This window comes from Solea senegalensis, linkage group LG2, assembly GCF_019176455.1.
Source record: "Solea senegalensis isolate Sse05_10M linkage group LG2, IFAPA_SoseM_1, whole genome shotgun sequence".
Lineage (NCBI taxonomy): Eukaryota > Metazoa > Chordata > Actinopteri > Pleuronectiformes > Soleidae > Solea > Solea senegalensis.
In genome coordinates this window covers 29763611-29782137 of record NC_058022.1, presented here as the reverse complement: position 1 = coordinate 29782137, position 18527 = coordinate 29763611, and the positions used below count along the sequence as shown (strand labels likewise).

The window sequence follows — 18527 nt, the reverse complement described above, 5'->3', positions numbered from 1 at the left end:
ACACAACAGACGGATTAAACTGACACTTAAAACATGTGTTTATGGTTCTATGGATTATTTTTTATTGACACACCAAATACATAGTTCCTTGAAGATATACAACATATAATGTATGGTTATAGTTATCTTACAGTGTAGTGTAGCACAAATGAAGCACACAGTTTCAAATACTGAGATCCCTATGAACACATAATGCCGCTGTCTATGTGTGATTTCGCCCTTAATAATATCATTACACAGCCTCACCTGAGGAAGGTCCCAACCTGGGTGTGATTTTATAATGTAATTTTCAAACTTAAAAACAGATCTAACAAACACTATAGAAAGCCTCATCAGGCTTAATTGGGCTCCTCACGCAGCATAAACGCTTAGGTATTTTATTGTGAAGACAGTTAAAAGGTGTAGAAATGTTCCTCTTCATCCCTCTCTCCTCCTCCCTCCCTCCCTCCCTCCCTCGTCATCTACCAGGAGGTGTTGCAGCTTGGACCAGAACAGAAGGAACGCCTCCACAGCAGAGGATGATTTTCTCCACAGGAAAGCAAAACGTGCTGGTTTTCTGCAGAGACTTGTTGTAGAGGACAGACATCCAGCTTTGTTCAGTAGGATCTGACTTGAGCATGAATCCTTAGCTCTGCTGCCATTCTGCTGTGTGATGGGAAAGAGGAGAAACAAGGGGAGGAAGGGAGCTGGAGGTGTAGGAGAGGGATTCTCCTGACCGTCAATCATCTTTATCGCTCGCATCCAGGTGAACATTGATGATGGATGTTGATAATGTTGTTTTTCTTTGCAGTTTTGCGAGTCAAAAAAAACCTCACTCTATAATTCTAATCTAATAATTTTTAAAAGTCGCACAGAGCTGAAAATCTAATTTTAGCAGATGTAATCTGGTAGAGAGGGATTTGAGTATTTAAAGAAGAAACATGCTGAGCTAATGAGACTTAACTGTCTAATTGACACAGAATTTACCTTTTGCCTTTTGCCTGTTGTACTGTACTGTTTGCCTTGTCTAGTGTGAACACACCCGAGTGACATACACAGAAACCAGGTCAGGATAGTACTGACGTGTGTCTGTTGTCAGGAAAAAACATCCAACATAATATATTATATAACACTTTTAATTAAGGAAAAGGGCACAAGGAAAAAACAGACGTTATCCACCTAATAAATTCTATAATATCGTAAGCATATGTTTGCTTTTAGACAGTTTCAAATCAGGCTTAAATAAGATGGGAACAGACACTCTATTTTGCTTTGTAAGATGCTCATTCTCCATTATAAAAGCCTGACTTTGTTTGGTACTGGAAACCCGCAGCGTCTGTGTCCTTGCGCGTGACAAATACTCATTTTCTCTTTGGACTCCAGCTTCCAAATTGTTTTTTTTTCGTATCGTGACTATAATCTTTTTTGAGTTTGTGCAGTACCTTCGACTACCATAGATTAAAAATCCTACTTAATCTATCTAATCTAAACACAGCAAGCAAGCAGCATTAGGCCAAGTGAGAAGGTTTCCAACAACGGTATCTTTTCATTCTCCTGTTTGCAGCCTCTTTTTTAATTGAAGTTTTTAATTGTGGTTGCTGCAGACTACGAGGCGAGAACTAGACCCACAATAAGTGTATCGTGTCTCCAGACCGATGGACACCCATCTTTAGAGACAGGGCCGATTAATGGATGCTGGCATCTTATCAGCATGTGCATCTGCTGATAAACCAGTAAACATCTTCTGGTTTGACCTCTTCTTTTGACATTGACCTCTTTTTCCAGGCATGTCCCACATGATGCATTCGAGGAAAAGCAGCGTTGGTCCTGCAGAGTCCAGCTCCTGCAGCCAGAGGACAGAGGGCAACATGAGGAGCAAGAACAGGTGGGTTTTACACCTGCAGCCACATCAACAGTCATTGGAGTGAGATACAGAGAAGGACGATCTTTTTTTTAATGATGGCAAACTCATGACCCAAAACTACGATGATGGAAAACGTAGCAACTCATTTACAGCCACATGTGTAACACCTACTAAGTCCCAAAGTTTGGGACCCCAAAAAAAGTAAATTTCACCTGAATATACAAATGTTACATTTCCCATGGTTTGCAGAAAAATAATATTGCATATTTTTCAGGGACTGCAGATTAGTTTATTCCATCTGTCCTGAAGTTGATTAATACTCATGCAGGTGTGTGTTTCTCTTGCAGTAACGGCTTGTTGGCTCAACAAAACAAGAACAACTGCAACAACAATGATGGGTAAGATGATATTATATATTATATTCAAACAGTTCATTTAAAAACAATCATGTGTTGCTCTCCAGTTACTGTTTGTTGTTACTGTATAATAGTTGTTATTCACCAACATTTATTCTATGTATAAATCTAATTGGAGATAATATTCAGGAACTTCTGTTCCCAGGTGATGTGAAAACATTTTTTAATTAAAATTAAAAGAATTATTTTCCCCTGGTGATCTCAGGCGATATCCCTTTAACTGGCTGGTGAGATATAGAGGGACATAAGTGTACTGTGTCACAGTGCCCCCCTCAGGAAGTCATGCACTACTGAATGTCAAGGACATTAAAAACATGCCGTATATATCTCAGATGCTTCTATTTATGGACATTTACAGAAAAAAAGATGAAAAAAAGGATGAGAAAAAAGACGAGAAGAAGGATGTGAAGAAGGATGACAAGAAGGATGACAAGAAAGATGACAAGAAGGATGACAAGAAAAAGGAAGAGCCGTAAGTATGAGTGCATATTTCCATAAAATGGGAATTTTCTCACAACATCTTCTTTCTCTTTCTCACACATATTCTCATAATTTGACCTGTGTTGACCTATGAACACAGGTCCTATCTCCAATTCTAGCCAGTAACTTCAGTGTAATCCTGTTGTCATATATTGTAATTCCACTTACACAAGAACTTAGGCACTCAGGATAAATGTTGTTCCCGATACTGGATCAGTGTTTAATATTAACTTCAAAACGGACACTCCTCGACCTTACCTTCCTTTTTGTCTCTCAGAAAGGAAGTGTGGATCATGGACCCTGCCACAGATATGTACTACTACTGGCTGGCCACAATATCCATCCCAGTGTTCTACAACCTCATGTTCCTGGTGGCCAGGTTTGCATTCATGTCATATTGTTTTTACTTTGTATTCATATTTTGCTGTTCCAGAGATCTGAGTTATCTTTGTGCTTCCTTTCAGGGCTTGTTTTAATGAACTGCAATATAAAAACTCCACACTATGGACCGTTTTGGACTACATTTCAGATGCCCTGTACGCCGCTGACACTTTTGTGAGAGCCAGAACAGGTCAGTGATTACTGAATAATGGGATAAGTTTACAGGGAACTTTAATTATACAATCATGCTAATCACATTCTTATGTGTCAACAGGTTTTCTAGAGCAAGGACTGCTGGTAAGGGACTCAAAGGTCCTGAAAGACAAATACATTAAAACACGTCAATTCAAATTTGACGTCTTATCTCTTCTCCCCACTGATCTTGCATTCATTAAACTTGGAGTCAACAACCCAGAATGGAGGTTCAACCGCCTCTTTAGGTTTGGCCGACTCTTTGAGTTCTTCGATCGCACTGAAACTCGGACCAATTTCCCTAACATATTCCGAATTGCTAACCTTGTTCTTTACATCATCATCATCATCCACTGGAATGCTTGCCTCTACTTCGCCTTCTCCAAGGTGCTCGGCTTTGGCTCGGACACCTGGGTGTATCCAGACATCAAGAACCGCGAGCACGCTCGTCTGGCCAGGCAGTACATCTACTGCTTTTACTGGTCCACTCTTACCCTGACCACTATTGGAGAGACGCCTCCCCCTGTTAGAGATGTTGAATACTTTTTTGTGGTCGTCGACTTCCTCACTGGTGTTCTGATCTTTGCCACCATTGTGGGAAATGTTGGTGCTATGATTTCCAACATGAACGCTGGACGTGTTGAGTTCCAGGCTAAGATTGACTCCATTAAACAGTACATGCACTTTCGGAAGGTCACCAAGGACCTGGAGGCAAGGGTGGTGAAGTGGTTTGACTATCTGTGGACCGAGGACAAAACCTGTGACGAGAAGCAGGTATTGAAGAACCTGCCAGACAAACTAAAAGCTGAGATAGCCATCAATGTCCACCTGGAGACGCTGAAAAAAGTGCGCATCTTTCAAGACTGTGAAGCGGGTTTGCTTGTTGAGTTGGTCCTCAAGCTTCAGCCTCAAGTTTTCAGTCCTGGTGACTACATCTGCAAGAAAGGAGATATTGGCAGGGAAATGTACATCATCAAAGAAGGAAAACTGGCTGTTGTCGCAGACGATGGGGTCACCCAGTTTGTGGTTCTCAGTGACGGGGCATACTTTGGTGAAATCAGTATCCTGGGAATCAAGGGCAGTAAGGCAGGAAACCGAAGAACAGCCAACATCCGGAGTGTTGGCTATTCTGATTTGTTTGCCCTGTCCAAAGACGACCTGATGGAGGCGCTCACCGAGTATCCCGATGCAAAATATGCACTAGAAGAAAAGGGAAGGGCCATCCTGATGAAAGATAATCTCATAGATGAGTCACTGGTCACTGCTGCTGATGCCAAAGACTTGGAGGACAAAGTCAACCACGTTGAATCCAGCATGGAAATCATGTCAAGCAAATTAAAAAAGCTCACAGAACAGTACGAATCTTCTCAGCGTAAACTTAAGCAGCGTCTCGCGAATCTATCAAACCAGGTCCGAACCATGAGAGTAGATGAGTAACCCTTGGTTTGGTATTAATACTGCCCAGCTTTGCCTCTCCTTTCATTTCTGAGGCCATCCCGTGGTAGTGAAGGACTTTTTGTAAACACCAGAAGGCAGCTGACCTGCAGATGAACTGTCTGTTTCCAGCCTTTAATAAGGTTACAATGAAATAAAAGTTAAGCATTCACACACATAGAGTGATGCATTGGGTCTAGGAAATCAAAAAATAACAGCTTCTCTATCTTGTTTACTTTAAATATTTTGTTATGTTTTGTGGTGTACAGCATTATTTATTTTATTGATTCATAAAAATAACCTTTTTCTTGATTAAAAAAAGTTAGTACTTTCTTACAGACGGGATGACTCTGCAGTTGGAATTTTGTTTTTCGAGTCATCCTTGCACATGTGAAGCTATTCGGGTGATTCATAGCTCAAATAAATTTATATCAATAACAATAACATATTTCAGTGCTACATGTGTGCTTTTTTCTTTTTCTTTAGAGTTGGGAAGATTACTATTGCAACTATTATTATTATTATTATTATTATTATTATTATTAAAATGCATTTTCCTTGATATATTTGCCAAGTTTGACAAGAACATTTTATGCACATGAACCACAATAAATGTGTTTACCATTGTTCTTTCCAAGCAAGACTATAACCTTGGTCTTTGGTGCAATCTTCTATTTAGTTTTGATTTGTTTTCCCCATTAAAGCCAATGACCTAATTTATGACCTTTTATTTTACTTTAAATGATCCTTTTAAAAAAATATGTATCGCATCTGTGATGCAAATTCTTTTCTAACCCAAATATACGTAGTGATTTCAATTCATTTAAGAGACATTTCAAGAGTTTATTTGGTCATTAAATTTCATATCGTCCCATGCCAGTCATTTTAATGACAACAAAAGGACCCGTGGACTTCAATCAGGGTTATAAGGTGATACAGGTTGAAAAAAGCAGTCATCTTTATTTAGCATGTTTCAACAACACTAAGTACTTTTAGCCTCTCTTCTCGAATGTGACTGTTGAGTAAAACAAGTTCATGAAATCACTTTTCTTTCCAAGATCAGGTTGACCTTTGACAAGGTTCCACAGTCCAGGTGAGCAGCATCTTCAGCAGAACAAAATGGGGGAACAAATAAATGTTGGAACAGCTGAAAACCAGATCTGGGCTCAATAAAAGTTGTAAACAATCCTTAAGCCTGTTTTAAACGTGCACAGGACTGAGGTTTACTTGAGTTGTTGATCACACAAATGTACATTTACTACAGTGCTGTGGTGACTCTGCAACACAGTCCAGTGTTTGTCCACTTTCTCCAGGCGAGAACAAGCAGCAAAAGATCATCACCAACATAATTTCGCCCAGATCTAGTTGAAACCATGATGATAAAGAAATAAAAGCATTGGAACACAAAAGAAATGGCTCAGATTCGCCGTGTACTGCAGTGGTGAGCTGTGGGCGCCATCATGCCCACGGGCTGAGCAGAGTCCCGAATATCAGAGTCTTGCATTCACATCACCAGGACAAATCCTGTGTCAAGTGCCTGTGACAACACACAGCTTGGAGGTCACGCACACTCATATTACAACTTTATACCCAAGTAACATTTTCAACAATTTAAGTTCTTGATAAAAAAATCTTAACTCAATTTTTAGGAGCTGTCAACCACATCTTTTGGCTTGTTTTCAGGCGTATCATGAAGTTAGCTCAGTCCAAAAGAGGGTTTTGTTGATGTTTGTCTATGGTGTTCATTTGATCTCCTGATTGCCCTAGAAGCTGAACCCAAAGAGTTGGAGAAACATGGAGGACACCCATGTGTTAAACACTGGTAGCTGCTAACATAGAAGCATGGCATTGGTGTTTGACTCAAGCAGCTACTAGCGTGTCATCCGACATGAATCGAGCAAATTTTTGGATTTTTGCTGAAGCCCAGCTGAGTTGAATTATTTCAACATGAGCGAAAAGTGTGTGATGCAAGGTTGCAAAATGGACGACGGTTGCTGTATGTGAAACTGCGTGAGGAATGAGAAGGCGGGGCAAAATGTGAGCGAGGAAGTTGGATAAAACTGGTAGGTTCTGAAAATATGTGTGCCACTTGATTCAAGGCGTGGTCACACGGTTGTTGGTTAGCTCTGGCATCAGTACCACAAAAACGCAAAAAAGACCCAGCTACTAAAGACGCGCACGTGGCGTGAACACACCGTGTGTGTGTGTAGCTTTCTGATAATCTGAACAGAGGCTTCAACGTGAGCCATCTATTCATAGAAGACTAAGACAGAAACATACACAAAGTTCATACACTGCACTCATGCGCACGCGATGGAGGCTTCGACTTAGGATGGAGGATGCATTGTGGATGCGTTGCGCCAATCAAATCATGTTATGCGAATATTCCAACACAGGTGTTAGCTAATCAAATCACGTTGATCAAATAGAGTTCGCAGAACCAGATTTTCTCCTCATGGAGCGTTTTTGTTGGGTGTTTTGTTGAGCAGAGTGCTTAAAAAAGACAGAAACCACATTGACGCAGCCATCGCTTTAGCAACAATTGCTACAAAGTTGGCACGCCCACCAACAAGCAATAAAGCAATGTGTACACGCAAGTGCAGTGTGAGTGATGTTTAACCCATCAACTGAATGTAAAGGTTGGCACAAGACACAACATCATCAGTGACTGGTTTACATCCTCCCCGAACAATGCATGAAACGCTAGCATAGCTACAACCGCACTGATATATAAATACTGTTTTTATTTAGAATCGTCAACACAGGAAGACATGGAAATAAAACGCTTCAGACAATCAATGGCGAACTGTGGCCAAAAAAACAAACATTCTGAAAATGTCTAAGTGCACTTACACAGCTCTGACAAAGTTTTTTTAGTCTAACGTGCGGTGTCCGCTCCCCCCCCTCCCCAAAAGAAAAAAAAACAAAAAACGAAAGGCCCAAAACAAAAACAGAAAAATGTGCCATTTTGAATCAAATGACATGAATTTTCTATTTGCTTACCTTGGACATGGTAGAAACAGTAAGTGATGATTGTAAGTGGAATGGTCAGCTAGAACTAAGGCTGTCGCTGTAAAACTCATTTTCCTCCCGGGGTTTTATTTTGTATGTGTGAGTTAATGGCCATTTACGCTGCACAAAACTGGGAAAACAAGCAACAGTGCAACTGTTGTATGCACAATGGTTTAATACGGCGGTATGAATGCTTTGACAAATTTGTGCAGTGAGGGAAAAAAATCAATACCGTGACAGCCTTAGCTAGAGCTCTTTTTTTCTGTGGGGAATACAATATTCTGTATTCACGGGTTCTCTATAACTACAATTCCTCCGCCGAGCTCAGGGCTACACTAACACGTTCTTGTTCAATATATGAGGTTTATATTGACTTGTTAATGCAATGTCCTAAATTTACAAAGTTTAACATTAACCCTCTCCCTTTCCATGACTGGGGAGGAATAGGCAGGCATTAAAAAAAAATCACCCATTTTAGCCTTTAAATAAATAATAAGGAAAATGATCCTCTCTGTACATAGAAAAAAAAGGGGAGACTGCAGCACATTCACATGATGTGGATGTGGGTACTTAGATCAGGAGGTCTCTGTGCTTACACTGACTGATGAAGGATGATGCAGGCACAGTAGAAGAAACTACTAGAGCGCTCTATTGGAACCATGTCTTCTCTTTCACATAACTGACTTGCTTTTCCTCCAAACATACTCTTGTCTGTCTTTTGTCACCGTTTTCGATTGTGTCTGATACAGGAAAGGGGCGGGGGCAGGGTATCATGGGCTTTCTGAGAGCGAGTCCCTTTGCCGAATGTTTAGAGCAGGGGCTCAGAGCATGCCAAACCCTTTGGCATAGGTGATGGCTTTCAGCAGTCTCTCTCGCAGCTTCTCCTTGCTGCTGTACTCGGGCAGCAGTAGTACGTTAAAGCAAGTGTGAGACGTCGGTAACCTGCCAAGACGACATGAGACAACACACAGCGGGTCAGTTTTCCTCTCGCACCCGACCACTGCCACACAGAAAAACTTTAAAGAAATATGGAAGAAAAATTAAAATCACCTAATACCATTTTCCTTTTTCAACTGGAAACTGAAGATTGTAAAGCATTTTTGTTGTTCACCTGCCTCCATCAGTAAGTTCACATTTGATTTTGTGAGTTTGGAATTCTTCATTCAGATGTATCTAATAGTAAACTTTCCCGCTTCACAGTTCTAACATGACTCAGCTCTCTTATTTATTTGCTCTTCCATTAGGGTAAAGGTACCTAGTGCTTTTTTTAGTACCAGCTCTGGGTTCCAAGTGGGGTGGGGTGAGCTGATACTAAAATGTGACATCAACAGACTGACGGCCACTGATTGGCAGTGAGTGTCTTCACTGGAAGAGTCATGAGCGTGACGTTGGATACAGGAATCAAATTGAACAAAACTGAACTGTAGATAAGTTAAAAGGACTTAAAAATACAGAAAACGTGCGTTAATCTCCAACATTTAGCAAGGAAACTTCTAAAATCTCAATATTAACAGAGGTGTATTTAGCAACAGCACTGCCGAAAGCCAGCGATCGTGAGCCAAATCACAACCCCTGTGTCCCTGTGAGCTAAAACCAGTGATTTTCTGATTTTGATGTGGAGCAGTAAGTTGCTTACAAACTTTTGTTTTGATTCACAGTTGCACTGAAATAAAGGACTTCCTGTATTTTGGGGTCAGAGCTTAGACAAGTGGAACGTCAGGAGGAGGATATATCTATACACACAGATACAGAAAGTGTGTAGTGACATCACATTATTCCGATTTAGAGAGATAGAGAAGAAAGAGGAGCTTACCTGTCTGTGTCAGGTCCGTTCTTGGCAATGATCATCTTCAGCTTGCCCAATCCACCCACAGGTGCTCTGTCAGTGCCAGTGGTGAACTGCAGGAAGAGACGCTTCTGCTCCTCACCAAACGAATGTAATGTCTCCCAAAACTCCCTATGACACAAAACACACCCCTCAGTCTATGAGCCCCAGCTTTTGTTAAACACACAAGCAGACCCAGGGGAATTAATACTAATCCCATCATTAAACATTAACATTGACATTCTGGCTTTTATAGTGTCTGAATAAAATGTGCTCAGACATTTGAGGTAAGTTGTGTGGCCAAAAGGATCTGAGCGCAGTAACTTTGGCTTCATGCTAACAGCACAAGATAACCACAAGAAAGCCAAGGGTACAGAATACAATTGTGTATCTATTTTCTTACTTGATAATTCGAGAATGTCTGTTGTAACCGCCATCATATTCTGTTGTTTCTTCAAGTGCTAGGAAGTCCAGGTTCTGCAGCATGTGACAGACAACAATATGAATGAAATTAAGCCTTTAAGCAACTTTAAATGACTTATTAACATATTTAGATTTGAAGTAGCAAACTCCACCCTGCTTCCACAGATGAGCAGCTCGATTTCTTCAGGTCTAAACAGGTATTTGAGCGGTGACTCGTTGGTGACCATGTGGAAGCCTCTCCTGAATGCTTTGAACTGCTTCTCCACACTTTTATTCAGCATGTATTCAGCATACTGAGCCACAAAGTCCTGCCAAAACACATCAACAGTGACAGTTAATGTCCATTTAAAATCCTGACGAAGGCAAAATGAACCAAACGTCTCCCGCTGAGTGCAAAGGATGGCTCAGGATAACTATATAAAATTTATTGGCAATGTTTTTGTAACATAAGATAATCTGTATCCTTTGCATTCATCCATTTTTGTGCTTATCTCAAAGCCAAACAAAATTGTGGTGTATTATTTGTTACAACTGTATATAATGACAAGCTAACAATACCATGAACTCTGAAGCAGGACTTCTAACATAAAAAAACAACCATGTCTTCAGACCATGGCACTGATACCACCCTGTTGTAAGTTGATGTACCATCAAACTAACCATGGCGACATTATTTGAAGGTCTCTTTAAGGTATAAGAGTATGGAAAGACTGTTATACATTTAGTTTGTTACCAAAATGTAAGGCAATTTCAGTGTGTTTTCAAGACATTTTAAGGGATTAAAGCACAATGTTACACAAGATTTTCAAATTGTCTCATGTCTACCTGTGTACACCTCTATTGTGGGAGAGCTTTTCAAGAACAGTAGCACGTCAGAAAGGAAATTAATCTTGGCTCACCTTTCTATTTTCATTTGTGACTGGAATCTTGTCTCCATTTTCCCTTAAATCATACATGAGTGGGTTCCCAAACAAGTCTGTCTGGGAAATCTGGAAAGTGATCATCATGTCCTCCTCTACGCTGCCCTCGTACTCCAGCAGCTCCTTCAGACTCTGGTACAGAACCTTTCCAACACAGTCACGTATCACAGTTATCATCAATTAACAAATACGACTGCTCAAAATTACACTGTATTTGTTTCAACTAAACAAACATAACAGATAGGTGGTCCTTACCGGATTGGCATCAGCAAGGTCCCTGAAAGTTCCTTTCTTGCCCATGAGCTTCCTGTAGACCACCATTGGAAAGTGGACATCCAGGATACAGTTGTTATAAATGGCCAGACCAAGAACAATGCCAATCAGAGTGTACTGGCCCTCATTTTCAAAAGATGACGGGTTGAACCAAAACAATTTGGTGCGCTCATCGTATGTGAACATGCCTGCAGAAAGAAAAGGTGACTTTAGCTTTTAGCAACACAAACTTAAAACATTTAATTTTTAGTGCCAAGAATTTCACACTTTTTAAACATGTTAATGACTACCAAATTAATAGTGCATCTATTACCATATGGTGGAGTGTATGTGTGTTTGTGGAAGTGAGGACAGTTACAGGGTTCCATGAATGCAGCTCATAGCTTGTTCCTGTTCCTGTAAAGTTAACTTGTACTTTTTGTACCGTGAAAAATAAAACCTAGAATCATCTTAAAAGGTATCTGCTTTATGTCTTTAAATCTACAATGAGCTCTACAACATTAAAGCTAATTTTATTTTTTTTTGTTACCAATATCTGGGTTGAAGATTTCCTCCACCACGAGCTGAAAAAATTCTTTGGAAACCCCTCCTTCATCAACACCTTGCTCTCCTTCAAACTCCACATACAGCTGTTTCTTCAAGTCTGCAGGATTTTCCATTGCTATCATTTCCAGCTGAAAAGAAGAGAGAAGAGATAAACAAGATAAATTAAGTGAAGTGAGCCTCCAGCTAAAGCAACTTTAATTTTATTCAATTCACACATCATACATACCCTGACCAGAGCATCATCAATGATGTGGTCTCTGCGCACTTTGAGCCGCAGGTAGGGGTTGAGCTGCTGACCCTGTACCAAACTGTAAAGCACAGTAATACGGCGCTCACTGTACATGCGGATGCGGTTATCATAGTATAGACCAAGGTTCTTGGTGACTGCGTTAAGGATGAAGGGGCAGGTCATGAAGGAGAACTTGTTTTCAGTTTCAACCTTAAAGAAAGTGTAGTCCTTGTCCATCTCCAGCACCTCATTCAAAGGCTCATTGACAAACTCCTCAAAGGGAATAAGTGGCCGTCGGCAATCGTTGGTGCGGATCCCCAACTCCGTCTCCAGTGGGTCCACCCGTGGGCCCTTTTTGTTCCGCCGCTCTTCGCCCAGCAGCTCCTGTAGAGTGAGCTCACTGGACTCTGGGATCGGCTCCTCGTCCTCTTCCTCATTGTGCTCCATGTCGAGGTCGCCACCCAGCACATTTGCATAGTAGACGATCTTCAAGCATTTGGTGGCCCCCACCACTGCATCATCATCGTTGACCAGGTTGCGGCTGTTAAACTCCATAAAGATCACCTTGTAGGTGATAAGTTGCTGGAAGGTCTCCACCATGCGCCGGATCTGCTCAGCGCTGTAGTGGGACCACAAGCGGGCCAGTTTGGCCTGAGCTGCCAGTGGGAGTTTGCTCATGGCCTTGCAGAACTGTGGGAGTGCGATCTCCAGGTATTCTGGGCTGTGCAGGTTGCTGTTTTCCATCACTATAACAAACAGGTTCAGGTAGTTTGGGTCTCGTGAATACACGTTGTGGTATGTCAGGTCACACTCTATGTTTGGTGAGAGGTAGACCAGTGCATTCAGGAAGGCTGCTTCGATCTTATCATTGGACAGCAGGCGTTCATATATGCGGCGCACAGCTTCGATGTCTACTGATACTTCATCTGGCGCCAGCTTTTGGACGTCGTTTTCCCCTGAGGGACCTTCGCCGATCCTTGATGAGGAGGCAGCGGGGGAGTCATCCTCCATAGCTACGGCAGAACAAGCAGCAGCCTCCTTTTCATCCTCGTCCTTGTCCTCATCCTTACCTTGGAGGGACTTAAGCTCCTCCTTGGTGTGAGGTTTAGACCTGCGAAAGCTCTGCACCAGGCCCTCAGCACTTGAGAACACTCGACCTATTACCCTGATGAGAGGTGAATAGTCCTCCTTCTCTCCACAGATGTCCAGGATCTCATACACTTTCTCCTCTGTCAGATAATTTACATCTGCACACAGAATCACACATTGTGTGGATAAAATGACAAACAAACAAATAAAAAAAATTCATATGAATGGAAGTACATATTCTGCTCAATTTCGTTCACCAGCAGCACAAATGTTACTTCATGAGTCTTTCTTGAAGATTTTCATGCTCACACTCTTGTCAATAAAGGGATGGAGATACATACAGCACAAACATTCCCATTCCTAATTCCTGAATATCTGCCTTGAACTCACCTTTGAAGTTGTCCCTTACAGAGTGGACATCTTTGTCATTCATCTTCCTGTTGCTGCAGGCTGAGTTGCTGTGAGCGCTGCTCTCCAGGTAGGTCGATGCCGTGCCTTTCTTCGAGGGGTGGGGGTCGCATAGCTTTGCGTTGACTTTGTAGAGCTCCAGGGCCTTGACTGCCGCTGTGTTGTTATCCATGCGGCTGAATCCAACCGACGAGGCACACCATGAGTTCGAGCATGACTCATTCCCACAGCCCTCCGTTAACTGGTGGTAATAGCGCTCTATAAGATGTTTGGCAGCTGCTCGCTTCCTGTATTCAGAGGTAAGGCACAAGTTAGAAACAGAGCATGACAAAATGTGTGACAGGAAAGAACAGCTTGACCACGAAACTTGTAACAATGATAGGCTAAAAGTGTGTCAAAGGCAACTGTTATCAGTGTGTTTAAAGCTGATCAAAAGAAAAGTAAGGTAGTGACATTTAGAACTCGCCATCTCAGCTGTTGACCGATCAGAGCAGACAAGACTGTTTCAAAGTGTACCAAAAAGCTCAGAACAGCATGATGAGAAAGAAAACGTGTACGCTTCCATTAGAGCATGTGAAATATGAAAAAAATAGGACGATATCAGATATACTGACACTTAACAAATACAATAAAAAAACAAGTCAGCAGTAAAAATGTATTGAAGTTACATTAGGCAGGGATTGTTTGGCATTATTGATCAAGAACTTCATAATAACGTTTCTGCATAATACACACACAAAAACCTTTTCTGTAATTGACTTTGTGAAAAATGATGTTGTTTTTTTTATTTAAAACACACTTTAATGGAAACAGACAAATTTCAATCAAGATGTACATGTTTGAATCACTTAATTTGTTACTACACTTCATCGCAAGTTAGAACAACCTCAGTCAACAGGACTGCAAGGGGAGTAGTAGTAAGAAGTGTCAAACACAATTGTGAAAAGTCAGATATTACGACACATGCTCACACACAAACATATGAGTCAATGGGGAAAATGAGTGTTACTTACATTCGGCTTGCTTCTGGGTTTTCTATTTCAGGCTCCTCGTATTCTCTAGTGGAACAACAAATGGTAACATAGAGATGTGCAGTACTGACATGATAATTACAACACATGCTATTGGATCAGTAATATGAGTGTATATATTTTGACTAATGAAACTGTGTGCCTTAAAGATCATAATCTTAAAAATCATAAATCAGTAAAAAAGGTTAAATGCAATTTTCCAAAACTACCCCTTAAGTTTAAAAAGAATTTGGATATGATATGATACATATTTATAATCATTAATGTTTTGGGATAACGTTATGCAATAAGAATTTCCTTCTAAGATCTAATGTTGGGTGAGAAACACTTTATGTGGCCATAAAGTGATTTATGGAAATGAGTATAAACTGTAATCCTTTGTTTTGCTTTTTTGACAGGCAGGAGTGGAACACCTTTGATTTTTCTGTTTTGTAGTACTGTGGTTTTCTGTCCTTAAAAGTTGATTTACAGTAATAGGAACCTATTCTAGGATTTACAGTGGTATTTCATCAATAAATTACAGATCTGTTCAATAATTCACTGCATCTGCACGATGATCTCTACTAGTCCTTTTACAACATGCATCCCGTAATCTGTTCTGTAGTATCTCGTAAATGTATTAACTTGACAGTGAACGTGTGAGTCGATGTCTTTGTGCAGACATGTCTGCAAGATTCTGTCAGATTGCTATACAAATTTGAATGCAAAGTGCAATTTTCTAATAGCTGGAGCCAGTAACGCGAGTGCTGATTATTTTGAGATTGGAAAAAACCCCGACATCAAGTGTCAAAGTGATTATAAACACAATGACAGCCTCGCTTTCAGCAACATCGATGTCAGGGTGTTGTAGATAGCAGCAACCAGATTACTCTTGTGACTGATTGAAGTCACAGTTAGCGCACTTGATATTACGGCTTTATTGTACAAAAAAAGTTAGTGGCTATTAACATGAAAGCAGCGTTACACCGGCATCGCTGCAAGGATAGATAAGCAGAAGTGTCAGGTGCTTTGACATCCTGGCGCTAACTAGCTGACAAGCTAGCAGAGCACATACTTGCAAGAACGCAGGCCTTGGTAGAAATATTATTCATGTAAAATGACTTTTAAAAAATAGTACAACAAATGTTAAATATCAATATGCACTTTCATTAAATACACTAGTAGAAACAAATGAGCAATAGCATCCACAGAGCTAACCATCAGAGGCTAACGGGCTAGCACACTCTGTCTTTCAGTGCCTCTCCCAGCATCCCCGGCATCCCCGACTCTTTCCTGTTCACGTCCCCACCTATCGTATCCTCCTGCGGGGCTGGTCTCGGCCTGTGGTGGCGCACACTCACAGTCCTCCTTCTCGTCGGAATTCATACGAGACTTTATCCGCAGTTGTTTGGGATCCTTCTGCTGTCGGTGAAGGTATACAAGTCTGTCACAGGTGGATAGCGACTCCAGCGGCACGATGGTGAGAGTTTGAATGGGCAGCGACGAAGGATTTCCTCATAGGAACTTTATTCACGGCCTTCTTACTGCAGGGTTCTTACCCTGCCTGAGCTTCTCTGCCATCTTGACTTCACCAGCAGCCCACATCCCACAATGCACTGCGGTCTGGCTACCTTAGACCCGATGGACTGGAAGTGGATCACTGGAACGGACTGGACTCACTCTTTATCGCTTATTATTATTTGCCTAAATATCACCAACAGATCCTGTTTTTTTGGGGAGATTATTTTACATTCATAACTTGTCGCCTCATAACACACCGCTGTGGAGCAACAGATATATACTTCAGGAAATAAAATCTGTAGTTTACAGGACCTGGAGGCATAAGAATATTTGTGGTTTTATTAGACTTATTAGATACAAAAGGGGATGTATTATTGCATGATTTGCAAGATGATTTGCATCAGAATGTTTTACTTCATATTTAATGACTGAAATGAAATGTTACAAAACATCTGTACTTAATTAAATAATATGAAGTCTTGAAACACTAAAAAGATCTATATTTTCCAACTGTTGGCCAATCAGTGAGATTTTATGGTGATTTACACATTTTTCCCTATTGTGTAACAGGTACTTTGCATGTTTGTGGTTGTGTTATTTAAAGGGCTATATAGGTAGTCAACAAAGAGACTTAATATAGACACAAGGGAAATCATTTAAAACTTTTCTTGAGGTTTAAATTGCTGGGGTCAAATGGCCCCAATGATAAACAGCATTAGTAAATTTGAGGATAACAGGAGAGTTAAATCTATTACTGGTGCCATACCGACACACTCCTAATGTTGGCAAAGAAAATTCATCTTTGTACTTTCAATCCCTACCTCATCCACACACACTTTCTATAACTGGAATTACAAATGTTCAAACAAATGTTTGAGAGCCACTCTAACAAATGATTTATACCCTTCTCAATTTTATAGGATTAACATTATGAACTTAGTTGACCTACAAAAACCCAGTTCCACCCATAACATAAGAAATCCACTTATAAATAATGAATGACATTTGATGGGTCATTGATGTAACTAGACACAGTTCGTCCATTAGATGGCAGTATCTACACGTGCACAACAAAAAAATTAATTTGGCTGCTAAACTCACTTTCTATGAAATTTTAACCAACATATCCTCAAACAAAAATAGACTGCAGGCCTTGCAGTAAATGAAGCTAGTGGATGTCAATTTCATCTATAACAACGGCTATTGGAAATGTAGGACCTGTTCTCTTCACTGTACAGAAAAATTGAAGGATAAATTAAGACAAAAGCAGTGTCACACTGGGATGATATAGTAAGAACTGGAAATTTGACTCTAGAGGAAGTAAATCAGACAATCATAGGAAACATTGAAGCAAGTGCTGTCTATCATGGTGATATCTGAGTCCAGTGATTATTTTTCTATAAGCAGCCCTGTATGGCGATATGATACAAGTGTAACATGTCTTTATCCTCTCCCCACATGACCCCCGAGATGAATGAATGAATGAATGAGCTGTTGTTGGCTGTGGCAGAGGAGCACAGTGACTGCACAATTTCTGTTTCTGTTCAATCATTCAGCTCTCAGTGCTCAGGCAGGACGAGGCAGCCGGATCAGTTGCCCACACACGGCTCTGTAATTACAGGAGGACGCTGCTGTGCAGTAGCTAACAGATGGATGTTGTTTCAGGCTCCAGCACAGAGAAGGTATTAAGTCACCAGAGGCCAACAGAGCCAGCCTGGCAGCTGCTGCTTTCTGTTCCCTCCATCCAGCAACTTTTTAGATGGAGTTTTATACTTTTTATCGAAGGTTTACTCCCTCACAGTCTTCATCACCATGAAGTTAAACCATGACTCCCTTCCCCCTTTTACAGATAAAGTCAAAAGGTCAACTCATGGTAGCTCATTCACATAATATGCTCCAAAGTTCTCTCACAAAATGCTTCATATCCAAATATTGATTTTAAAATGAATGCATTAATTTATACATGGAGCATAATAGGGCCTTTGCACAGCAGCCATTTTAAAATGTTTTTGCAGGAAAAGGACAGGTGTTACTGATCACATAATGATGGCTATGTTCATTTCATTTCAAGTCAGGACAGCGTCAAGTAAATCACAATGGAACTTGGCCATTATTACTATGACTATTTACATCTTTCCTACTGGAAATCAGTCTGAATGGCTGCTGTTCTAAGGACTAATTGGCCATGGCAGACTTTTTTCCTTACACCATTTATGGCTTGGAGTTTTCTTCAACGGTTTATTTTATTTGAATCTTGCAGACAGATTCTCTCAGGCTCTGTCAGAATGGACTGGATGTGTCTTCAGGTCTCTGAACTGAAGGATTTAAAAATAAAAAAAGTGTACGCTCTACTGCCCATGTTGCTGATAAGTATTTAAAATATATGCATATAATATAATATATAAAACAAAAAGACTAAAATCTATGGAACAGAACTAATTATGGCAAAACTTGGTTGGACTTTTATATACTCCCACCGTCAGCAAAGTTTCATTTGTGAAGAAAGAGAAAACACAAACACAAAA

At 40.6% G+C, this 18527-nt stretch overlaps 2 protein-coding genes across 3 annotated transcripts; one reads left to right on the top strand and one right to left on the bottom strand.

Moving 5' to 3' along the window:
- Window positions 1-484: 484 nt before the first annotated feature.
- LOC122759228 (cyclic nucleotide-gated channel cone photoreceptor subunit alpha-like) lies at window positions 485-5194 on the top strand. Its single transcript, XM_044013915.1, has 7 exons — window positions 485-745; window positions 1765-1864; window positions 2191-2241; window positions 2618-2731; window positions 3017-3118; window positions 3204-3310; window positions 3395-5194. The coding sequence occupies exons 2-7, from the start codon at window positions 1767-1769 to the stop codon at window positions 4747-4749; spliced, it is 1827 nt and encodes a 608-aa protein (XP_043869850.1). The 5' UTR covers window positions 485-745; window positions 1765-1766; the 3' UTR covers window positions 4750-5194.
- A 488-nt stretch (window positions 5195-5682) lies between these two features.
- Window positions 5683-16105, bottom strand: LOC122759214 (ubiquitin-protein ligase E3A). 2 transcript variants are annotated; one of them, XM_044013902.1, is made up of 11 exons: window positions 15700-16105; window positions 14485-14529; window positions 13454-13758; window positions 11972-13221; window positions 11729-11873; window positions 11182-11387; window positions 10906-11070; window positions 10159-10314; window positions 9987-10060; window positions 9572-9715; window positions 5683-8700 (listed from the first exon to the last, which is right to left on the bottom strand). In XM_044013902.1, coding segments are annotated over exons 2-11 (2568 nt in total). In that variant the 5' UTR covers window positions 14487-14529; window positions 15700-16105; the 3' UTR covers window positions 5683-8579. The 2 variants fall into 2 exon arrangements, with proteins under 2 accessions (XP_043869837.1, XP_043869828.1); XM_044013893.1 differs by having other exon boundaries at window positions 15791-16105.
- Window positions 16106-18527: the final 2422 nt, after the last annotated feature.